At 46.4% G+C, this 17,229-nt stretch overlaps 1 protein-coding gene across 2 annotated transcripts in view; it reads right to left on the bottom strand.

The window, feature by feature from the left end:
• The window catches only part of PFN4 (profilin family member 4), a 265,433-nt gene that overhangs the window by 174,513 nt on the left and 73,691 nt on the right, over nucleotides 1-17,229 (bottom strand). For both annotated transcript variants that reach the window (XM_069605864.1, XM_069605863.1), the window contains exon 3: nucleotides 12,931-13,065. In XM_069605864.1, the coding sequence (XP_069461965.1) occupies nucleotides 12,931-13,065 (135 nt within the window). The remainder of the gene's footprint in view (nucleotides 1-12,930; nucleotides 13,066-17,229) is intronic.

The raw sequence follows: 17,229 nt of genomic DNA, 5'->3' as shown, positions 1-17,229 counted from the left end.
GTCATTCCCATTTCATTTCGGGTCTTGCCGCTTCCAGGCATTTTCCGGACCCCGGCCCCCATGGGGAAAAAGACAATGAACATTATTATTAAGCTTGGACTTTTGAACTTGCAACAGAACTTTTACAGAGCCTTACCTGAATAGTCAAGCTTACCTGAACTCCCATCAATCCTCAATCCAGTGAAGTAACTGGGTTTCAACGCGCCCCTGCATCAGAAGCAGGATGGAGAGCTCATCCTTCCTGACCCTAAGGTGAGACTTCACGGGGAATCGTGGAAGGGTATCGTGGAGGGTTGGAAGAGAGTGGGAGGCTTGAGCATAACTCAGTCAGTAGGTAATACTCCCTTTTCACGCACAGGGGAATATTCCTGCAAGCCAGAGAAGCCAGAGTAGAGGGGCCCTTCCTGTCCATCTACAGAGGCCTGCGCTTCACCATTGAAGAAGCATCAGCACTCGAAGCCAGACCTGCGCCTCCGTGGGAATCAGGTGAGCGTTACAGAACGCGAAGCCTACCCACAATTTCCCACCCGGGCGCTATGGAGACTTCCGAGACTGACCAGCTGGCCCAGCTTTTGGGGGAATTACGGGCAGAGGTGCACTCAGCCCGCCAGGAGACTAACGCTCTCAAAAGAGAACTGATCCTATCCAAGGAAAGGACAGATGACCTAGCCAAAAGGTTATTACAGGCCCAGGCAGGGCACACTCCTTTACCTAATTCCGGAGACATTTCCACATCAATGGGTTTGAATAACCCGGTACAAATTAATCTACCTGGACACATGCCTTTGGCCCCGCCTGAACGTTTTGCGGGGGATCCCAAGAAATATGCCGTCTTTATGAACCAATGTCGTTTACACTTTCTATGCAGACCCGGAGCCTTCCCTAACGACCAGACCAAGGTAGCCTTTATACTTTCTTACCTCAGTGGCAGTGCTGCCGATTGGTCTATTCCATTGGTAAATCAGGATGATCCCATTCTCCAGAATTTTCAGGGCTTCCAGGCCAGCATGGAAAGATTGTTCGCTCGACACTCTCAAGGACAGACCCTTGATAAAGAACTGCTATCCTTACGACAAGGTAATCAGGATCTTCTGCCCTACATTGCCACCTTTAACAGACTGGTTGTGGAAACTGGATGGCCAGAAAACAAAAGGATCACATTGTTTCATCGAGGCCTGCGTGGAGAGCTTAAGGATGTTCTAGCTCAGATAGTAAACCCACCCCAGGTCTGCGCAGACTACATAGACTTGGTGGTTCAACTTGATCACAGACTTCAAAATAGAAAAGCAGATCGGTTCAAGTATGAAACCCGAGTACCGATCAAAACCCACGCTAACTCCAAGAGTACCGACGTATCCGAACCTATGCAAATCGGTGGTGTTAAAGGACCATTAACGCAGAAAGAACGAGAGAGAAGGCGGCAAATGCAACTTTGTCTGTATTGCAGAACTTCCGGTCACTTTCTTCGAAATTGTCCAGTTAAACCACCTAAGAAGGTGGTTGGAGCTACTGATAACGAATTATTGACACCTGATTCGGGAAACGACCTAGCCCGACAAGCGTAGGGGTCCGCTTGCCGAGCTTGAAAACTAACTCTTTGACCTCGCATTTTGTCATGCCAATGGTGCTCGTGGACCCAAAACAGCCTCAGCAGTTGCATGCTATAAAAGCATACATCGACAGTGGAGCTATTGGAAATTACATATACCGTGAATTGGCTTCCAGGATTAAGCTTCCTCTCCGCCCGAAAGTAACCCAAGATGTCATTACTACAGTAGATGGAACCGAAATAGCCTCAGGGCCTGTAACGCATTCCACGGTTGAAGTGACACTGGTGGGTCAGGATGGACATCGGGAAGCAATCGTGTTTGATGTGATCAAGGCCCCACAATTTCAAGTAATTCTTGGAATTCCTTGGTTAGAAACACATAATCCCAGAATTGACTGGCGAGCAAAGAAGATAAGTTTTCCTGATTGTGAACCAACTTGTTATCCAAAAAAATCCAGCTATGGGTCTAGCCTCAGCAACTTCCACCCCTGTACAGCTACCGTCAGAATACCAAGAATTCCAAGACGTTTTTCAGAAAGAACAGGCTATCACGTTACCTCCCCATCAGTCTTATGATTGCCAAATCGATCTGGTACCCAATGCTCAACTACCTTGTAGTAGGATTTATGCTCTTACGGAACCTGAGAACCTGCATTTGCGTCAGTATTTAGATCAGTACCTAGCCAATGGTTTTATTCGCCCGTCCAAGTCTCCGGTCTCCTCAGCTCTGTTCTTCGTGCCGAAAAAAGAGGGCGACCTTAGAACATGTATAGACTATCGCGGCCTAAATCAAATAACGATTAAGAATCGTTATCCTCTGCCCCTGATCCCTGAGCTTATCGACCAGGTAAAAGACGCCTGTGTGTATACCAAGTTAGATCTACTAGGAGCTTATCACCTGGTGCGTATAAAAGAAAGCGATGAATGGAAGACTGCATTCCGCACCAAATTTGGGCTTTTCGAATATCAGGTGATGCCCTTTGGGTTGTGCAATGCACCTGCCGCCTTTCAGTACTTCATGAATGATGTTCTTCGGGAACTTATCGATGTCTGTGTCATTGTTTATATTGATGACATCCTGGTGTACTCTTCTTCAGAATCCGATCACAGAAAACATGTTAGGGCAGTTCTTGAGAAATTGCGCCAGCACAGACTATTTGCAAAGCTCGAAAAATGCGTTTTTCATACCACAGAAGTTGAGTTTCTCGGATTCATCCTAACACCTCAAGGAGTCCGAATGGAAAGGTGGACGCCATCCTCAAATGGCCATCTCCTAGCTCGGTGAAGGGAGTTCAGAGCATGCTCGGCTTCGCCAATTTCTATCGAAGATTCATCCCGGAATTTTCCCGAACAGTCCAACCCATCACAGCTCTCCTAAAGAAAAGCAAACGCTTTGAATGGACTCTTGAGGCTGAACAAGCCTTTCAGGACCTGAAAACCAAATTCACCACTGCACCTGTATTGAAGCACCCACACCCAGACCTCCCTTACATTGTGGAAACCGATGCATCCAGTTCAGCCATGGGAGCTGTCCTGTCGCAAAGAGACCCAGAAACTAACCAACTACACCCTGTGGCCTTTTGGTCCAGGAAATTTTCTCCTCCTGAAATCAACTACGCAATTACCGACAAAGAGTTACTGGCTATTAAATCTGCTTTCAAGGCTTGGCGTCACTACCTTCTCGGGGCAAGACACACCATCACCGTAATTACGGACCACAGAAACTTACAGTATTTAAAGACGGCCAAAGCTCAATCTTCACGACAACTCCGATGGGCTCTATTCTTTGCGGAATTTGATTTTGTAATTACCCATCGCCCTGGCTGCAAGAATGGAAAAGCAGACGCCTTATCCCGGATTGGCATGGAGAACCTAATTCGAGCTTAGAACCTGTGCCCATCATACCTGAGCAAAGAATCGTAGGCTTAACTTCATTGCAAACTATTGAGGACATCCAAACGCAAGTAAAACAACTTCTAGACCTCTTCAACCTTACTGGAATGGAGTCAAAAGGGTCCTCATTAAACCGTTAAGGATGACTTACCCTACTTCCAGGAGCGGTTGTTTCTGCCACGTAAAGAATTGCAAGAACTTGTTATTGCCCATCATCATGAATCTTTAATGGAAGGACACCCTGGTATCGCTAAAACGGAGGAAAAAATCAAACGTCACTTCTGGTGGCCTTCTTGGAGAAAAGAAAGTCTTTTGTTCTGTCTTGCGGAATTTGCGCCCAAAACAAGGCTCAAAAGAAAAGGCCAGCTGGCCTACTTCAACCCTTGGATATTCCACCTGCACCATGGCACACCCTGTCAATTGACTTTATAACCGACCTGCCTCCTTGTGCTGGTTACAACACAATCCTTGTAATTGTGGACCTATTCTCCAAAATGGCCCACTTTATCCCTTTAAAGGGTTTGCCTTCAGCTTCCACCTTGGCCAAAGAATTCCTGAAGAATATAGTTCGCATACATGGTTTCCCTTCCATATTAGTCTCGGATCGTGGAAGTCAATTTATCTCCCATTTTTGGAAGAAGTGTTGCCAACTAGCACAGATAGATGTGCGGTTATCCACCAGCCACCACCCCCAGACCGACGGACAAACCGAGAGAACCAATCAGACTCTCGAGCAATATCTTCGGTGCATGTTACACCAATCCGAGTTAAATTGGAAAGACATCCTTTGGATCGCAGAATATGCAGACAACAATTCAGTGCATTCTGGAACCGGACAAAACCCTTTTTTATACTTTGTATGGTCACCATCCTTGGACCTCTGACCTAGATCCACCTCTGACCCTGGAAATGCCCGCAGTAAATCATCTGCATTCCACAATAACTCGAGCCTTCAAAGAAGCTGCAACTCATTTACAGCAAGCCAAGAAAAAGTATAAAGAAAACGCTGATTTGCACCGAGGTAAAACTCCTCCTTACCAAGTAGGAGACCAGGTATGGCTAGCAACTCAACATTTACCCCTCAAGGGCCCGTGAACCTTCAATCCCAGATTCATAGGACCTTATCCCATCAAGGCTATAATCAACCCAGTGGCCTTTAAACTGGATCTACCGTCCAACATGCGTATTCATGTCATGATGCCTACCTCCAAGGAGCCAGGTCTGACCCAGCAACCCCAGAGGCAGGCATTTCCCCCAGGGGAGTGCCAACAGGCCCAAGCTGGGGCCCTTTGGACGCAGTCCTGGCGCCTTAGGCGCCAGGCTCATGTTGGACCTCTGTCCGGGCGCCTTAGGCGCCAGGCTCATAAAGCTAGACATGTGTTCAAGTGTTTTAATGTGCACTTACCTGATGCAGACCATGCTGCCACATCCAGGCCCTCTTGAGGCCTGAATGGAACTACTTTACCTGTGGGACTACTTTCCACCCGGGTGTGGTCGGGGAAGGATACATACCTGATCGGTGGAAGGATACACACTGGGAACTTCTTCCAAAGCCATTTAAACCACACCCGATCAGCAACTCACGCTTCGCGTTGTTCTGCTCCTCGCAGCTGGACGCTCACCGTGTCGGCTCCTGCATCTGGACCTCAGCCAGCCACGCCTGTCAGTATCCTGGGTCACCTGCAAAGGGAGACAAAAGATCTTACCTGCTAAAATCAGCACCACGGAGACATCACACCGACGATCCTGAAAAGGAAGACATCATTTTTAAAAGCATTTTGCTACGATCGCTGCAGCGCTGCATTTCACTCACCTATCCTGGACGCCACCATCTTCAGCAGCGATCATCCGGATCCATAGCCACTTCCCAGAGCCTAGAGAGAAAAAGACAAGAACAAGGTGAGAGAAGGAAGGGAATAGGAAAAGCTCAGTTTCCTTCTAAGACTTACCTGTTGGGTCATTCCCATTTCATTTCGGGTCTTGCCGCTTCCAGGCATTTTCCGGACCCCGGCCCCTATGGGGAAAAAAGACAAAGACATTGAATGAGCGGATGCAAAGACATTACCCGAGCGCTCATCCAGAACTTACCTGTTGTTTACTGGAACTGCACGTTTCACTTCGGGTCGGCGCCATATCTCCGACATTCCGAACCCCGGCCCCTAAAGGGAAAAAGACAATGAACATTATTATTAAGCTTGGACTTTTGAACTTGCAACAGAACTTTTACAGAGCCTTACCTGAATAGTCAAGCTTACCTGAACTCCCATCAATCCTCAATCCAGTGAAGTAACTGGGTTTCAACGTGCCCCTGCATCAGAAGCAGGATGGAGAGCTCATCCTTCCTGACCCTAAGGTGAGACTTCACGGGGAACCGTGGAAGGGTATCGTGGAGGGTTGGAAGACAGTGGGAGGCTTGAGCATAACTCTGTCAGTAGGTAATACTCCCTTTTCACGCACAGGGGAATATTCCTGCAAGCCAGAGTAGAGGGGCCCTTCCTGTCCATCTACAGAGGCCTGCGCTTCACCATTGAAGAATCATCAGCACTCGAAGCCAGACCTGCGCCTCCGTGGGAATCAGGTGAGCGTTACAAAGATGCAATAAACCCAACGGGTTGCGAGAAATAATAAGGACAGGATAAAGTGTGAGCAGCAAAGTAAAAGATCAAAATCATTGAATACAGAACTGAATGAAGGCTTTTAACAAAGCTATGAACAGTTGATCAGTTTGTATGAAATGCACGTACCATATATGGAAAGCATAGCACAAACGGTATGAAATACAGTGGAAAGCAAGTATGGAATATTGCTGGAAAATATAAAAGCAATGTTGTGAAGGAACAAGGGCACCACAAAGTGAACTGTACATGAAAACACATTGTGGGAAAGCCAAGAGGCTGGCAAGGAATAGCCAAGTAAGTGTGAACCATCACACAGTTACAGATACAGAAGAGCATGTGGGGGCTAGAAAGCCTAGGGTTCCTGGTTGTGTTACCTGTAATAGGTGAAATGTGTGGTCCGTCATCTGCGCCTTGACCGCGGACCCCATTTGTGAAAACCAAAAGAGGTTGCTGAAGAGAAGAAGAAGAAAGCAATCTGAATGAACTGTTAAGGAACCAAAGGGAATGTAAAGTTGACCTGGAACTGTTTTTTTAATATCGAACATTGAGACTGTATGAACTTTGGTGCCGTCTTGAGGAAGGGAACCTCGAGACCCTCTTTGGAACAGTGTTGTCTTGAACTTGGGGAAGGAAACCCCAAGACTTTGTGGAACTGTCTTCAACTTGGGGAAGGGGAGCTGAAATTAACTCCAGAGCTGGTAGAAGCTTAGAACTTTATTTGAAACACTAATTTCTTTTGTTATCGACATCCCTACCTACACATTTTTTAGCTCTAGTTGTGAGGGCAAGTATAGGTTAAGTTGAACTTGCTGACTCCGAATTTCCTTAGTTTCTTTAGGTAGGGAAATCCCACCTTAGTATAGAGGAAGTTAGGCCTTCAACCATTCTGACACTTGAGTTAATAAACAATTTTAGTTTGAACTTTGAATTTGTTTTCTGTGGCTTGCTTCATGATTCTTTCACAATTGACCTCGAATCCTGAGGAAGGGAAATCACCCAGGACATTAGTAGGTTATTCAGAGACTGTGAATGTTGTTCATGTTATGTTGTATCGCCATATATTTTCTTTGTGTATTTGGTGCTTAGTTTGAGGGCCATTTATCCTGTGTTAGAGTGTTTCTGCTTAGTTTTGGTTAGGCAGGGAAATCCTTAGTGGAGTAATAATAGCAAGGCATTTTGATCATATTTCTTTTATGAATAAAATGGCATATGTTGATAAATCATCAAACAGTTGTCTGCCTTGCATTACTGAACCCTCACAGTGATCTAGCTCCTACAAAGCCGCTGATTGCTGCTGTCCCCACTGGTTGATCAGTCTTTTCTCCTGGTGGCAGAGGGAGGGGGGGGGATGCGCACGGCGGCCAGGCAGGTTGAGGTCCCCCTGCTGTGGTCCTCGCAGCAACACTCCTACAGTGGAAGAAACTGCCTCTCCTTTCAATTAACCCACTGTGGTGTCCCAGCCAGGTGCAAAAAGACACCATCTTGAGAGCTCCACAGGCAGGGAGGACTCTCTGCCACTTCTGACCTGAGCCGGGAGAAACTTCACAGGGACATCTGGTTCCTGCATATCTTCCAACATCTGTGTGCAGCATCCGATCTTGTGATATAGTCTCTGGATAGAGTTATGGCTCTCCTACACCCCGAGGCAGCCGAAGCCCAGTATTCAGATGACCATTATGGGCACTGCCAGCCATGTCCCCAAGAGAAACATTCCTGTCAGGAGGAGGTTAGGCAACTTCTTGGGTGGTAGCTAGGCACCTTCCATTGCAACATTGCACTATACCTACTAGTGTCACTGACATATGAGCATATGCCTAATACAGCAACCTGGAAACCCACCCAACAGAGGAGCAACACAGATACCTACAACCCTGACAAGGCAGTACTACAATGAAAGGCACTTACCAGAAAGTAACAAGGGCATATACTCCTAATGGTGCGTCCATCTAGAAATATAATTGTAATGCCATATGTATCTAGGCACATACTACCTACTGGACCACCACATCCCCAATGAAAACTGAAAAGAAAATAACTCATATGCGATATGTGTAAGTGTATGCATATTTCAAGCACTGTAATCATTTGAATATACTGTATTTCTATATTTTGCTAGAACTAGCCCAAATATCTTGCAAGTGCCTATGTAATTCTTGATATGACCATTAATGGCATAGATGCGGCTATTATTATATAATGTCATGTCTTCAGTAATGTCTTTGATGAGGTCACTGATGATGCCATCAATGGTGTCATAGGTGATGCCCTTGATAGTTTCATTTGTGATGTCATATGAGATTTGGTTCATGCCGTCATGATTAATTTACGGTGAGGGAATTAGGATTGCATACCAACCCTAACACATATATATATATATATATATATATATATATGATATAGGATTGTGATTGTTAGCATCTGCCACACCTAGATGAAACTAGAATGTTAGCATGCTCAAACTTAGAATTGAGAACATTAGCCTGCGCCGCATCTAAACAGAACGGCGAACGTTAACAAGTGCCACACTTGGATAATATTGTAAATGTTAACAGGCGCTACACTTAGACTGAAGTATGAAGGCTAGCCATTGACACACTTAAATGGAATTGTTGATGTTAGTATGTGCTATACTTAGATGGAATTAAGAAGATTACCAAGCGCAACACTTAAAGGAACTGAGAATGCTAGCGTGTCCCACACTTAGATGGAATTGTGAACGTTAGCCTGTGCTGCATCTAGATGGGACTGTGAGGGTTGGCGAGGGCCACACTTAGACAGAATTACGTAGGTCAGCAAGTGCTACACTTAGGCAGAACGTGAATGTTAGCATGTTAAATGTCATATAACCCACTAACCAATATAAGCTCAAACTCTCTGCATACTTATCTCACTCAAAAAAGTCACCAACAAGCTGCACACACTTCACCACACTGCAACAACAAATAAGCCGTACCAACAGCACACGCGGACTGACACCGATCCAATACTCGCACCAAAGCTCAGCACCCAGTTTTTTCCCAAGTTGAAGCTGCAAACAGTACACCACTCCTCTCACTATCCTACTCCCTCTTCACCTTACTAACCCATCCCACCTTCTAGTTTACAGATCCGCCAGAGCGCCTGGAGACCAATTCCGTTGGTGACGGTGCGCTATACAAGTACCTTTAACACATATATATATATATATATATATATATATATATATATATATATATATATATATATATATATATATATAAAAAATTGTTTTTTTTATTTATTTACCGGCATCGAGGCGCTAAGTTGAGCTTAAGAAGGCTTGATTATGGGTTACATGAGAGCCGCCCACGGAGGGTTCTTGAACATAGTAAAGGTTTCTACAACATAGGAGTGACATGCTGCATGGTTACAGGCACAGAAGTGGTCAAATCAGGGTTGCACAATATATTCAAACAAAGAGCCTGGTTTTGATCACTTTACGGAAGGCTGTGTGGGAGTCAATGCTCCTGATGTGTGGGGGTAGGGCGTTCCAGTTGTATGCAGCTTGAGTGGGGAAGCTACTCCCACCGGCACGCGTTTTGTGGGTTTTGGGGACGGTGATCAGTTTAGTGTATGGCGTTCTAGCAGGCCTGGAGGAGAGGGGTTTGGTGATCCTCTGGGCCAGGTAGGGAAGGGCGAGATGGAGGCACTTGTGGGTAAGGGCCAAGGTCTTGAAGATGATTCTCTGCTTAATTGGAAGCCAGTGGACCTGTCTCCTGAGACGTGGTGGCCCTGAAGGCATTATTTTGAGCAATGTGTAGTTTTGCTATGTTTTTTCCTGATGTTCCAACAAGAAGTGCATTGCAGTAATCAAGTCTCGACCCAATTATTGCCCTGTCAATATTGAGACAATTTTCCTGAGAAAGGTAGGGTCTGACTGAGTTGATGAGTTTGGAGTAGTAGGCCGAGGAAGATGCAGTGGCGTTGACCTGCCTATCCATGGTTAGGTTGGGTTCAAGGTAGACGCCTAATGTCGTAATAACCTGCGATACAGTAATGGGGATATCGTCGACAGAGAAGCAGTTGTACTGGTTGTCCAGTTTGGCCAGGGTGGACGGGGATCCAATGAGCAGAAGTTCTGTTTTCTCGGTATTGAGGATTGGATTGTAGAGTAGATGGAGATGAGGGTGTTAGAATCTGTCACGTAGTCCCCCAATAGGGGGATGAGTACCTGTGTGTCATCTGCATAATTAGTATATGAGATGCACAGGGCGTCGGGATTTTCAAGAGAGGTCTGGTAAAAAGGTTGTACAGGGTGGGGGCAATGCAGGAGCCCTGGGGTACACCACATTTGAGGATGCTGAGTGTGGCACAGGAGGATTCTGAGAAAACCTTCATGCTCTTCCCTGTAGGAAGGAGGTGAGCCAGTTGCAGGCCTTGGGCGAGAAGTTAGCCGCGGAGGTGAGGTGGTGACACAGAGTCTTGTGGTCAACCAAGTCAAAGGCCGCTGACAAATCGAGTAGGAGCAGGAGGGCCGGCTTGCCGGTGTCTGAGGTCATCCATCTGGTTCCTCAAGTCAAGGAGGGCCGTTTCAGTGCCATGACGTGGCCGAAACTCTGACTGCCGAAGACCAAAGAGGTGGTTATCCTCTAGAAATGTTTGGACATGCAGATAGGCTGCCTTGTCAAGTATTCTGAGTAGGATGGGGACAGTGGTGATAGGCCTGTAGTTCCCTGGTACCAAAGGGTCAAGGGAAGGTTTAAGGAGCGGCCAAACCCATGCTTCTTTGAGATCAGAGGGGACAAGGCCTGATTGGAAGGAGGCATTGATGAATGCAGTGATGAGGGGTGCACAGGAGGTGAGCACAGTCCTTGATGACTTGTGCTGGGCGGGAATCACCTTTGCAATTGGAAGGTTTAATAGAGTTGAGGAGTGCGATGACTTCAGGGATGGTCACTTCCTTGAATTCAAACATTGGAGCGTGTATGGAGGCATCGGTGGGAGAGCATTACTGTGATTTTTAGCAATAAGGTTGGAGAGAGCTCGCTGGTGAGCAAGGATTTTAGACTGCAGGGTGTCTAGTTCAGCATGGCAGACTGAATGTTATTGCACCAAGCTTCATCCTTCAGCAGTGAGGGAGGCGGAGGGGCAGGGTTCTCTAAAAATGGAGAATATTTCTTTGGTTCCTGACTTGGCGTTGGAATTTCTAGAGCTAAAGGAAGTGGCTTTAGCCTTGATGATGGCTATTTTGTATTCTTTAGCTAGAGCCTTGAAGGCTTCTAGTGTGCTGTCCTTGGGGTTGCTTTTCCAGTTGGATAGTGCAACCCTTTTTTTGGAGTGTAACTCAAGGAGCTCCTGGGTGAACCAGGCTTTGGCATGCTTAACTTTTTTTGCTTTTTTGAGGGTGAGTGGGGCCACATTGTCAATGGTCTGGGTAATGGAGGTTTTAAATACATTAGCTAGTATCTCAGGATCGTTGGAGAAGGGGGGGGGGCATCAGTACTGGCACAGAGAAGTGTAGAGTGAGATTATCCTTCGTGAGTTGCTTAGCACTCCTAGAGAGGGCAGCTGGGAGACGGGTGTGGGGCTTGAGTGGTTTCGAGCTTTCAAGATGTTGAATTTGATGCAGTGGTGAACAGACCATGGGAGAGGAGTGATTCCCCTTAAGGAGAGGGCAGTTGTGTTGGGACACCCAGTCTAGAGAGCGCCCCTTGATGTGGGTGGGTTGAGAGATGGCTTGGGTGAAGCCAAGTGTGGAGAGAGCTTTTTGGAGGGAATAAGCATGGGAGTCCTTGGGGTCATTGAGACCCAAGTAAAGGTCACTGAGGAGTAATATTTTAGAGGATTTTTTTAGGTTATCTGAAAGGGAGTGGATGAGGGCGTCCTGGAAGTCTGAGGTAGGGCCAGGGGGGCGGTACACTACATGGAGTGCAATAGTGGAGTTGTGGGAGATATATATATATATATATATATATATCGCAGCAAATCTGTTTGTTTCATGTACAATTCCACACCGTTCCATCAATCTGCACCATATTTTGCATAGTTACACGTTAGGTCCCTGCGGACATTACTGGCTACACCCCACCCCTACCGTGGATTAAGCCCCTTCACATGAGACGGTTGCCTGAAATTGGCGAAACATCAATGTGGCCGTAGAAGGACTGGACATTATAAGAGTCTCGACGCGAGTAACAAAACCCGAAACTACGTTTCAAGGCCCTAGTGCGCACCGCTTCTGAGATATTTGCACCGCACCGTGCCGTACCTGGGTGAGACAGGTGGGGAGGGCCCACAGAAGGTTCCAGTATGCTGCAGCACGCCAACTCTCGCCTCCCCTCCACGTCTGCTCTGGGGTATGTCAGCCAGCCACACGCGCCAATTATCAGTGCAGTTTACTTAAGAGTGCAAAGCACGTCAAGCGATAAGCTAATTGGAACAGTGACCTAAAGGATCATTAATTTTCAACAATTGAGGGGAGCGTTAACATGTCTTGTCTACAGAACCCGTGCGGAGTAGGGGTACTTTTCGCTAGGCTTTTATATTTTCACAATGCAACCTCAACATTACTTTAACTGTGTAATTGTTTAATAAAGATCATAACATTAGTATACATTAAAACGGGGCTCTGCCGTACCTCCTTTTTACTTCTCAACACTATTTATGGTGGAGTACAGTGGGGTACTTGATGCTCTGGCGTATTAAATGACTTCTCAATGTTAAATGTCTGGACTTGAACTCTCAACTCTTCATCCCAATCCTAGTGCTGTTAATCAACAGCACGCCTCTTGTATCAGCTGCGTTCTACATGGTAATTGTCACATAACAAAAGCCAAAAAGGCAATTTATATTATTACTGCAAGTACACCATCATTTATGCATCAACATCATCTACAAATATTTGCCACTTACATATTTGCCATAGATAGACTGTGCATCTGCCCGAACACATTTATAACCTAGATTCTGGAAATAAAGCCCTTCCTTTCTGGTCAATGAAGAGTTCTTGAAGGCATCAATTAACATATGGGCTTGCTGGGGCTGCACCTGTCAAGAGACCAGGAGATTATGTGTTAAGACTCAATAACATAACAGTCCACAGATAAACAAGATTTGTATTACAATACATCATGACTCCTGGGCAACTTATAGACTTATGGAGCCCAAGTATTAGCATGGAAAGTATTTCATCCTTAGGGAATATCACACATAAGTGGCAGTTAAATATCTACAATGAAAAGTTTATCGATGAGAATGGCTGTGACACCGGTGAAGTCAATTTTGACAGAGGTGTGTTACTTATATAACATACAAACTGCCTGAACGTGTATATTGGGAAGAAGGTGGAAAAATTGGTAAACAAGTTGGTCAGGATTCCAGGCACCAGCGATCAGGCGAATTAAGAATGAAGGACTTTACGGGGAGCGTGCATGGCTCAGGTGGGTTAAGAATGAAGGACTTTACTGGGAGTGTGCATGGCTCAGGTGGGTTAAGAATGAAGGACTTTACTGGGAGTGTGCATGGCTCAGGTGGGTTAAGAATGAAGGATTTTACTGGGAGTGTGCATGGAGGAAATAGGATGCTAAACAAAACATGTTCACCATCAGAACAAGGGAAAACGATAGTTCAAACGACAATTCCAAAAAATGCAAATTTGAATTGCTCAAGAATTTAGAGAAGGAAAAACATTTTAGGTGTCAATAGATTTCGCTTTTGTATGGGCATTGGCATTTTATGTCCAGGTACCAACCACTTGACACCTATTCCCATAACACGCCATGGAATAACTAATATATTGCAGTTAATGCTAGAGTATAGTATGTATTTGCATTACAACCATGGAACGTAAGCCACAGCCTTCCAATCCGAAGATACTCAGGCTATGACAGGGAACGGGATATGCCTAGTCAGCAAAGCAGTACCAACGTCCTTTATGTCAAGTTAGCACATCAGTGTCATACTCCTTTACGTCCAGTTTGCACAGCAGTGCCACATTTCATTATGTCCCGTTAGCATGTTAACACCAGAGTCCATTACAAACAGCACAGAATGCCGAATTCCAGCAGGTCCACTTAACACAATAAGGCTAATTCCATAACCTGAGTTAGCACGGTAAGGCCAGCTTTCATTTTAGCGCGTAATAACGTAGAACAGTGCAAACGTCCGTAATGTCGAGATAGCACATGAAAGCAAGCGTCCCCCAACAGCACGATCCTCCCCGCAATGAGAGACAATGAAGGACTCTCCCAAAATGGGAATAAGGCCAAGACAGAGTGCGGGTGAGCGTAAATGGGAGTTTATCAATCAGAATTGGGCATGCAAAGAACTCTGCAAACTCCGAGAGCGCTCTGTCTGACAATAGCAAAGACAGGCGTATATATTTACAAAAAACGTCATCAAAACCTACATACTATAGGGGGCACAAGTTCATTGGGATTGGGTGGCGACGACTAACTATAGGTGCTGCTGCGGTGTGGTTGGTCTTGGCTGGAGGACGTCACTGGTCACCCTCGTGGGTTGGGCTGGGCCTGGCAGGTCGGCTTGAGTTCATCCGGGCGGTGTTGGCGTGCCGAGGCGGCCTGTGGCAGAGATGAATGCCTTTTCTGACTTACTTGCCCTCTGCCATGCACACTGCAGTCATTCAGTCATTTACAGTTCTATTCTCTTTAGTAAATCTTTTAATAGGTTAAATGCAACACAGGAGGAATGCACCTTGTGAGGGATCTGGAGATAATATATCGTGGCCTGGTTACTTGTGATCTGTTGACCGGGACCATAGGTCGAGGGGCTAAGCTTCGGGGACTGGGGCGGGTGGTACAGGTCTTTGTCTTGTTAGAAGTGATTATGGATGTTTCGCTGTGTGTTGTCAAAGTGTTGGGTGTCCTGATTGCACAGGGCCATAAGTCTGAGACAGTCCGGTGGGTTGTGAGGTTTACGAGGGGGCGCTTGAGTTTAAACTAAGGTTTACTGCTGTGCTGTAAATAATGCAGGTGGCTGGCCGCGGCCTTGGGTACTGGAGTGGGGCTACAAGTCTTTGAAGCGACTCCAGTCGGGTCGGGGGAGGCGTGATAACGCAGAGCGGGGCTCTGTTCTCATGTCTTGGCAGCCTTCTGAGGGAGGGAGGGGGATACATCGAGACCTTGTACGTTTTCACAAAGGTATCTCCCTCGTGTGTTGCTGAATACAAGCAAAGACATCGCAAACATTTGAACACTTTCTATAATACTTATTTAAAATCACGTCAAAACATGCATTTAACCTTTGCTGGGTGCGTTTCGATTATACCCAGTTCGAGCATCATATTTGTACATTACACTCTAGCAGCTACAGTGTTTCGGTTACATACATATACATTCGCTGTAAATGAGGTAGTGGTTAGATCAGTGGAGTACATAGAAAACGACCCGCCACCGTTCGTGACGGTGGTGGCATATGAGGGGCTCAGACATTCACACATGATACGTGCACTCTCGCGCATTCTTTAATGAGTTCATAGTATAGTTGCATCCGCTTTCTCGTGTACTCTAGCAGCATTAGCTTTAGTTATGGCGCGAAACCACGTGAGGTAGGCTGCCCAGTGATACACGCAACAAACAGATCCCTGGAGCGTTCCTTTATCATTGGCATCCACCTGCAATGGTGCGAGCTCGCCATAGCTTATATCATGGGAGCATACTCTCTCATTTTAATCGATTCTACAGGCATTTGTATTTTGTGGAAGAAGGAAATAATGCAAGAGGTCTTGACATTAATATATACATATATATATAAAGACTGTCTGCCATCAGAGGACCATTTTACTGTTCTTCTCATTGTTCAGGCCTGCTGGCCGGGTCTTGCTGATAGTGATGGTACACTGCGGGAGGTGAACTGTTACAATGTTAGCGTATTGCGCTAGCTCATGTCCGTCTTGTTCGTGGGAACGTGCTCGCAGCGGATCTGCCAGGGTGCTGCGGCAACAGGGATGTTCTCCAAGGGTGGGGGCCGCGCTACAGTACGCTGAGCTCACACCATCTTTACCGGGCAAAGAATGGTTTTTGGGCCTAGCTAAAGTTGTGTTGTAATCAATACATGTGGGCATTCGATACGTGTGGGCAATGTCTCCAGTGGGTGAGCCCCCCACCACCTGGGCCCGGGTGGCATGAGGGAACGCCCAATGGCCCATAGCCCTCACCTGGGAAAGAAACGCAGGCGAGAGGGGTCTCCTGGACCAGCCCTCCCCTACATTTCCCCCCTTTCGTTACTAAAGTAACGAATTCTTTAACTCCTCTATCCTCCTACACTCTGCTTCGTCCATCACCGCCTCATCCCATGCAGGAGTTCCTTTGATAGGCATCCATGCTCTGCACACCCCCCTTAATCTCTCACCTCTCCTGGCATATTCATCTGGAGTACACGTAAGATATATGCACCCACCATCTCCTTCCAAATCTACCCACACTTCCTCGTACCATTCTAGTATGCGGGGCTCTTTGATGGTGGTGTGCCAAAGCTTATCTACAATATCCTTGTCATGGTACATGGGCACCAGTTGGTACCTTGGTGTGTTGTCTACCCCTGTTTGTACTTGTGCTTCTTGCACCGTTTTTATTGTACCGTGTGAGTTGCCCATTGTCACCATCATCATTGCACCATTTGGTACTGCGCTAGCACAGACTCGAAGACCCACCTGGCACAGGCAGAAAATCAAAAGGAGGAACACCACAGCTGGCATCAAAAATTTCATCGTTGTTCCAAGCCATGAGGGGACCCAGGAGAAGAGGTTATCGAACCATGTACTGTCTTCTGCTCCGCCTTCCATCTTCATTTTTTCTCCTAGGTTGTGGACTGCTTCAATCACATGGGACAGGGAGCCGTTCTCTGCGTCTTCAGAAGGTACGAAAGTGCAGCAGGCACTTCCTATTTTTCGGCAAACACCGCCGTCCATCGCCGTCAACAGGTCCAGGACATACCTGTTCTGCATGGTCATCAGTCGCAAGGCTCTTAGTTCGACCTTTATTATGTTAAAACCTTCTTCGGTGTCGTTCGCCAGCTGAATTAATTCCCAGCGGGTTATCTGGAGCCATTTTGCGTTAGCCCTTGCTTGGACACTTGATACGAGCGAGGCAAAAAATGTTTCTGCTGAGCTGAATAATCGATATTTGTCTGGGATCTGGGCCAATAGTTCTGATGATGCCTTTGATATATAGTTTGATGCTCGTCTGTTGCGGG

The sequence above is a fragment of the Ambystoma mexicanum genome, chromosome 4p (genome assembly GCF_040938575.1).
Source record: "Ambystoma mexicanum isolate Mex_15411 chromosome 4p, UKY_AmexF1_1, whole genome shotgun sequence".
NCBI classification, from domain to species: domain Eukaryota; kingdom Metazoa; phylum Chordata; class Amphibia; order Caudata; family Ambystomatidae; genus Ambystoma; species Ambystoma mexicanum.
Note: the sequence above shows the minus strand (reverse complement) of the source record. Positions and strands in the feature narration are given on the sequence as shown.